The 7,939-nt window shown below is 43.4% G+C and overlaps 1 protein-coding gene across 1 annotated transcript; it reads left to right on the plus strand.

Moving 5' to 3' along the window:
- Positions 1-3,245: 3,245 nt before the first annotated feature.
- LOC121847788 (zinc finger protein with KRAB and SCAN domains 1-like) lies at positions 3,246-7,718 on the plus strand. The gene is made up of 3 exons (XM_042330536.1): positions 3,246-3,698; positions 4,386-4,516; positions 6,081-7,718. Exons 1-3 carry the CDS (start codon positions 3,440-3,442, stop codon positions 7,221-7,223), a joined length of 1,533 nt encoding a protein of 510 aa, XP_042186470.1. The 5' UTR covers positions 3,246-3,439; the 3' UTR covers positions 7,224-7,718.
- Positions 7,719-7,939: the final 221 nt, after the last annotated feature.

Raw genomic sequence — 7,939 nt, forward strand, 5'->3', positions numbered from 1 at the left:
CTGGTATCAAACGTAGCATCACGAGTAGTAGGCGCCATCCAGCCAACCTGACAGCTGTGGGAAGCATTGGAGTCAACATGGCTCAGCATCTCTGTGGAACACTTCCGATGCCTTGTAGAGTCCATGCCCCGATGAATTGAGGCTGTACTGAGGGCAAAAAGGGGTGTAACTCAATATTCTGAAGGTGTTCCTAATATTTTCTACACTCAGTGTACAACACATCTTTCACCCTATTCTGCATACACACAACAGTGCATTATAACCAATATACACTTACTAAATATACCCACACTAACAAACACCTACTCTATGTGAAGGGAGTCCGTATGCTGCTAACAGCTTAGCTTCCTCCACTGTTTGACTGCCCCATACTGGGCTTGAACCAGTGATCCTCTGCAACACTCATGACCGCTCTCCTTGACCGTGCAAAACTACTTCACCCTACAACAGGTACCTCTTGAATGGCTCCATCGGCAACATTTCAAGCTAGCTATGGAGTGAGTTTACGGTACGTTCTTAACTCGGTTACATGTACACTTCAAAATAGTTTAGTCAGGCTCGTCTGATGATGACTCTTTTGACTTATCATAGCTGACTCATATTTATCCACAACATATTTATGTCCACCATGATGGGTTTAACATCAATGAAGTAATTATGTAACTACAGCGTTTATGTAGTTGGGATGGGTAAACACTATGTTGAAAATGTGTTTATTATCTGTGTGTATGTACCTGAGGGAGTGTATGTCTGTGTAATCTGTATCACCTGTCTCCCAGGAGGAGGAGGGTCCAGAGGTGCTGCTGTTGAAGGAGGAGGGTTGTGAGGAGGGTCTGGGGAACCCTGAAGGGACCATGGTCATGGAGGACAACCACACTACACCTCGTCTGAACCCACAGAGTAACCAACTGAGCAGCACACAGACCACACAGTGTCACTGAGGTTTAGTCCACTGTCAACTACATGAATGGTATTAGGTCAGAGCCAGTACAGTATAGGCAGGTGGGGATCCTAGATCAGCGCTCTTACTCTGAGACTATGGATAAAGGCCCAGATCAAACCCTTGAATGAGTAGGTGTGTCCAAACTTTTGACTGGTACTGTGTAGTATGATGAGGCAGAGTAGATGATATGGTTGATGGGATGGGGTCTGTAAAAATGCTTCACTGATGTAAAGTGACAACCCTGTCCTGTTGTTTGATGCTGGTGTTTTATGAGGAAAGTATAGTGCTTTACTTCATGTTTACTTGGCATGAAGTAGTGAAGTTGTGTGTAACTTAATGTTGAACCTTTTCCAAAGTATTCTTACATTCATTTTATCAATTCGAGGGTACCAGATTTACAAACGATTGTGTTACCATAGTGAGAAAATGTATACTTCTTGTTACATATCATTTTGTGAAATAAAAGTACTGTACTTCAAGTCCAGAAGGATAGAGTATGACCATTTTGTTGAAATTAAATAAAAAATCTAATCTGTGCTGATTTATTTTAAAAAAATCTATATTAATCTGAGGGACTGAGTTTCCCTTATCTCAGGCGAACCAAAACATTATACACTGCTCAAAAAAATAAAGGGAACACTAAAATAACACATCCTAGATCTGAATGAATGAAATATTCTCATTAAATACTTTTTTTCTTTACATAGTTGAATGTGCTGACAACAAAATCACACAAATTATCAATGGAAATCAAATTTATCAACCCATGGAGGTTTGGATTTGGAGTCACACTCAAAATTAAAGTGGAAAACCACACTACAGGCTGATCAAACTTTGATGTAATGTTTTCAAAACAAGTCAAAATGAGGCTCAGTAGTGTGTGTGGCCTCCACGTGCCTGTATGACCTCCCTACAACGCCTGGGCATGCTCCTGATGAGGTGGCGGATGGTCTCCTGAGGGATCTCCTCCCAGACCTGGACTAAAGCATCCGCCAACTCCTGGACAGTCTGCAACGTGGCGTTGGTGGATGGAGCGAGACATGATGTCCCAGATGTGCTCAATTGGATTCAGTTCTGGGGAACGGGCGGGCCAGTCCATAGCATCAATGCCTTCCTCTTGCAGGAACTGCTGACACACTCCATTCACATGAGGTCTAGCATTGTCTTGCATTAGGAGGAACCCAGGGCCAACCGCACCAGCATATGGTCTCACAAGGGGTCTGAGGATCTCATCTCGGTACCTAATGGCAGTCAGGCTACCTCTGGCGAGCACATGGAGGGCTGTGCGGCCCCCCAAAGAAATGCCACCCCACACCATGACTGACCCACCGCCAAACCGGTCATGTTGGAGGATGTTGCAGGCAGCAGAACGTTCTCCACGGCGTCTCCAGACTCTGTCACGTCTGTCACAAGTGCTCAGTGTGAACCTGCTTTCATCTGTGAAGAGCACAGGGTGCCAGTGGCGAATTTGCCAATCTAGGTGTTCTCTGGCAAATGCCAAACGTCCTGCACGGTGTTGGGCTGTAAGCACAACCCCCACCTGTGGATGTCGGGTCCTCATATCACCCTCATGGAGTCTGTTTCTGACCGTTTGAGCAGACACATGCACATTTGTGGCCTGCTGGAGGTCATTTTGCAGGGCTCTGGCAGTGCTCCTCCTTGCACAAAGGCAGATGTAGCGGTCCTGCTGCTGGGTTGTTGCCCTCCTACGGCCTCCTCCACGTCTCCTGATGTACTGGCCTGTCTCCTGGTAGCGCCTCCATGCTCTGGACACTACGCTGACAGACACAGCAAACCTTCTTGCCACAGCTCGCATTGATGTACCATCCTGGATGAGCTGCACTACCTGAGCCACTTGTGTGGGTTGTAGACTCCGTCTCATGCTACCACTAGAGTGAAAGCACCGCCAGCATTCAAAAGTGACCAAAACATCAGCCAGGAAGCATAGGAACTGAGAAGTGGTCTGTGGTCACCACCTGCAGAACCACTCCTTTATTGGGGGTGTCTTGCTAATTGCCTATAATTTCCACCTGTTGTCTATTCCATTTGCACAACATCATGTGACATTTATTGTCAATCAGTGTTGCTTCCTAAGTGGACAGTTTGATTTCACAGAAGTGTGAGTGACTTGGAGTTACATTGTGTTGTTTAAGTGTTCACTTTATTTTTTTGAGCAGTGTATTTTTGTTCAGTATAAAAACCAGTACCGCGTTTCAAAGAACGGTGCGTGAACCTTTTTCATTTAACCACAACCTTTGAGCTATGACGCCAACCAATAACATAATTTCCTTTCAAGTGTAAACGGAAGTAAACAGTGACCAAGAACAATTTCTATGTTAGTGTTTTTATTGTTGTTATTTAGACGTTTATTAACACGCTGGAACAGAACATATCACAAACCTACCACAGGCAGTGTGTAATTCGCGTTGGAGACAGGACTTAGTTTATATGTTATCTAGGTAACGCTAGCTTGCTAGTTGATAACGTTAGCTAACGATGGCTAACTGCATGGTTTTTCACACTCAAATAGCTTCCATCATGGAGGTGCTAGCGAATGCAGCCGTGGCAGAGATCTGTAAACTCATAGACGACGAACATGCAGTGTTTAGTTTGGAAATAACTAAAAGCCAGACAGAAAACAGGGCATTGCAGAAGAAACTACAGCTACTCGAACTGAAGGTATCACGGGAGCGCGTCCTTGCCAGTCGTCCCAGTAGTGTCAAGATCCTCGACCGATACAGAGGAATGGCAAGAGGTACATTTTGCAGAAGGCTGTGCTGCCTGTCGCCCCCTTCCCCTTTGCACACATGTTCAGATGTGTTACCCAGAATTGGGTCTTAGTTAACCCATTTAAATAGACTGTAACTGTTATTTAAGCAGTGTGGTATATGGCCAATATACCACGTCCAAGGGCTGTTCTTCAGCACGACGCGACCTGGACACAGCCCTTAGCCGTGGTATATTGGCCATATATCACAACCCCCCGAGGAGCCTTATTGCTATTATAAACTGATTACCAACGTAATTAGAGCAGTGAAACTAAATGTTTCAAATAAGCAATAAATTATTTTTCAACTAGAAAAGAAACACTTGCAAAATTGCATCTGGATGTATTTTGTGAAACACAGGAAATGTGGAATGTAATGGTCCAATGGAAATGTGAGCGCAAGGTAAGAGGATGTGTCATAGCCGAGGCAGCGGATTGGATTAAACGTATAATTACGTATAATTTGTCACAATATAAGAAATCAACATTTGAAGTAGTTATTGGACAGCAATTTATGAAAATATTACACTTTAATTTTCCACTGTAACAGTATATCGGTAGATATATCTGTATCGTTAAGTTTTGTCACCCCAATACAGGAATCAGTATTTGACAAAAAAAAAAACATATCGGTCAGGCTCTACTAACCACCTCTTTTCCCCCAATAACTCTCAGGTGAAGGACATCTCACTGGAGGCCACAGGAGCTTTGTGAAGCCAGCGGTACACAATACATGGAGAGATGACCAACCAATCACTGTTGATGAGGGGAGTGGAACCTCAATCCAGCATGTTATTTTGATAGAGGTTAGTGTAATAGAGTTGCCTAAAACTTGTTACTTTGTAAAGCAAATGTGGCCAGTTTATTTCAAAAAGGCTACCCTCAGCTAGGGATGGGCATGGTTATTCGAATATCCAAACTGTTACTATTCGATTACTAGGGAGAGTATTCATTTTTCTAAAATTAAATAATGATCTATGTGACACTGCTACATAGCCTACAAGGATAGACCATTACATGACTTTTTTTTTTATAAAACAGTGACAGTTTTCATTTTAAAAAAGGCACTGGTAGCCCACATACGTTTCACACTGGTGTAGCTTATTGTCGGTCAATCAAGAGGAACCATGTGTAGCAAGTGACGTGGGAGCTTTCTAATCAATGCAAAATGGAATTAAAGTTACAGAATTAAGTTGGCTACAATGATCAACCAACAGGTAGGCTGTTTCATATGAACGGAGTTGAAGACAAGGGAGGGAAGCCCAGCAAAATAGCCTCAGCCTTGCTACTGTAGCTAGCTAGTGTCTTTACAACAATGCAGTCAAGACATGCATGACAGAAACTAGCGTGAGTTGGTTTGGCTACTTTCTCCCTCCGTGCTACACACATTTGCCCCTGCTCCTCTCTAAACCCTCCCCCACCCTTAGTGTAGAGCACCTTCTCTCTCAAATCTTCATTGAAGTAAAACATTTTTTAAATACATTCTTTAACACACAAAAACATCATGATATTATTTAAATAGTGAAATCATTTAAAATGCCCAATGCTACTCACTTGCTTACATGTTGTTGTAAATAAATATCACCTGGGAGCATGAGCAGCAGTGTGCTGCGTTTTCCTTTCTGTTTTCCATGAGTTTGCCTTCAACTCCAGGACCTGCGGAAAGTATCTGGATGTGCGTATGTTCTTTTTTATTTATTTTATTTTAGCTTTATTTAAACAGACAAGTCAGTTAAGAACACATTCTTATTTACAATGATGGCCTAGGAACAGTAGGTTAATTGCTTTGTTCAGGGGCAGAACGACATATTTTTAACTTGACAGCTCAGGGATTCGATCTAGCAACCTTTTGGTTACTGGCTCAACGCTCTAACCACTAGGCTACCTGCCGTTCTTCAGCTTTTGTACAGCCACATTTACCTGTCATAGCCTTCAGAGACCCGGAAAAAAACGTTTGGACATAAAAATTGATAGTGAATATGAACAGAGAACATTTATTAACAACCTCTTGTTTAGATCTTATTTAGTGTGAAAATGATTCCACTGCTCTGAAAACTCAAACTATTCTTGAGATATTTACCTATTAGAAAATATTGAATATCAAACTCTCAAAAATAATTACACACAAGAAAAAATTATGACGGTGACACCGCTACACGTGATAATTGAAAAGCCCAAACTGTCCTCTCATAGGTACAACAGGACCTAACACAGTGGCACGTATGGCCTTAGAGATACGGATCAAAAACGAATGTCCATTAAAGAACATAAAAATGAATTGCTGGGTCTCAGGAGGATATAGGAGCTTGTGCGACTTCCCTATGACATTGTTATCCAATTCAACTCATGTACCACCCCTCTTCTCGTCAGTCTGCAGAGGCTGCAGGTCCTGGAGGATCGTCTCTGGTCAAGCAGGAGAAGACTGAAAGAATGGCTCCTTTAGCCACAGAGAACCCCATCACCGCCCCAGCGCTGCCCAGGACCCGATGCAGCATCGGGTCAGTGGAATACCGAACGTCGTCAGAGATGGACCCTGAGACTTTAACTGAAACCCACAGGCCCTTGCACACAGGATATGACCACAGATCAGATCCAGAGAGACTGGGCTGTCCTCCAGCTCCAGGCTCAGAGTACTTACCTGTATTTCACCAGAGCCAGAGGATGGTTCATTGCCGTGGAGACGGTGAAGATAATGCGCTAGACACTGGCGGTGATGACCTGTCTTGTTCTTACGTGACAGAAATGGACGCTGGCAACATATCCTTGGGCTTAGAGAGACAGACTGATCTGTCTAGAGGGGACTGGAACCAGTACAGTAGTAGTGTATACTCTGAAGGGTGCCAAGACAAGAAAGTGGAGGTTATAGTGGTAGATGAAGTGACTGTGAAATTGGAGGGTGACGCTCCTCCCACATGGAATGCAGATAGTCATCTAGGAGACGGACAGTCCCAGGGCAGAGATTCCTTAGATTACAGGGAAAGCTTAGAGACCAATCCAAATGTTGCGACCCACTCTCCTTTACATTCGCTCAGGGATCGCGACCCAGTGTCCACGTCAGTGGGGCCTTGCGATTCACAAGTCCTTTTAGATCAGGTATTGAACTCAAACGAGAAGGCTAGAGACCAGGCTCAGGGAGGGGGAGCCACATCAGGCAATAGTAAAGAGAAACGGTTCCTATGCATGTTCTGTAACAAAGGCTTCAGCTGCCTCCAGAAGGTGGAAATCCATCAGAGGGTCCACACAGGGGTGAAACCCTACAGCTGTAGCCAGTGTGAGAAGAGGTTCTCCCAGACTCGTGACCTGAAGAGGCACCAGAGGGTCCACACAGGGGAGAAACCTTACAGCTGCCCCCAGTGTGAGAAGAGGTTCTCCCGCCAGGACAATCTGAAGATACACCTGAAGGTCCACACGGGAGAGAGGCAGTTCGCCTGTATGCAATGCGGGAAGAAGTTCACAGAAAGAAGCTACCTCAGGATACACCAGCAGAAAAACCATCCCACTCTATTAACATAAAATTGTAACCATTCCACTTGATAACTTCTGAAGTTTAGATCAAAACCTGCATTAAAGGGTAGGTAAGCATAAAAATTCAACCAAATGTAACATATGGAATTGCATTAGTATACGCATCAAAAGTCCAAATGCAAAGTTACCTCACTTTTCTATTTTCCAAGTTATTACATAAAACCCATCAGAATGCCGAAGTCATGCCGGAAGTTGTTTTTGCGCGGTGTGATGTAATATGGAGGCCCCAGGCAAGCCACCCTATTCTCCATAATGTAAACTCCAACAGAAATAACTAAACCATATAAATTACACTCATGACTACTGGTTTCAATTACATTTGAAACCAGTAGTCATCAGCCAGATTACAAGCAAATACTTTGAATTTGTTACAAATCAGCTTGCAATGTTACTAGCCTGCTAACGTCGGTAGTGTAAAGTACTTCAGTAAAAATACTTTAAAGTACTACTTAGGTAGTTTTTGGGGTATCTTTACATTTTTTACTTCACTATATTCCTAAAGAAAATAATGTACTTTTTACTCCAAACATCTTCACTGACACCCAAAAGTACTTGATACATTTTGAAGGCTTAGCAGGACAAGAAAATGGTCCAATTCACGCACTTATCAAGAGAACATCCCTGGTCATTCCCACTGCCTCTGATCTGGTGGACTCACTAAATCGAATGCTTTGTTTGTGAATTATGTCTTATAGAGAGTGCCC

This window comes from Oncorhynchus tshawytscha, linkage group LG11, assembly GCF_018296145.1.
Source record: "Oncorhynchus tshawytscha isolate Ot180627B linkage group LG11, Otsh_v2.0, whole genome shotgun sequence".
In the NCBI taxonomy this organism is placed as follows: domain Eukaryota; kingdom Metazoa; phylum Chordata; class Actinopteri; order Salmoniformes; family Salmonidae; genus Oncorhynchus; species Oncorhynchus tshawytscha.

Bases quoted from the DNA above. Each gene is read 5' to 3' on its own strand.
- LOC121847788 (XM_042330536.1), top strand. From the start codon at position 3,440: ATGGCTAACTGCATGGTTTTTCACACTCAAATAGCTTCCATCATGGAG. The intron at 3,699-4,385 runs GTACATTTTGCA...AATAACTCTCAG, and splicing joins ATACAGAGGAATGGCAAGAG to GTGAAGGACATCTCACTGGA. The intron at 4,517-6,080 runs GTTAGTGTAATA...TCTTCTCGTCAG, and splicing joins AGCATGTTATTTTGATAGAG to TCTGCAGAGGCTGCAGGTCC.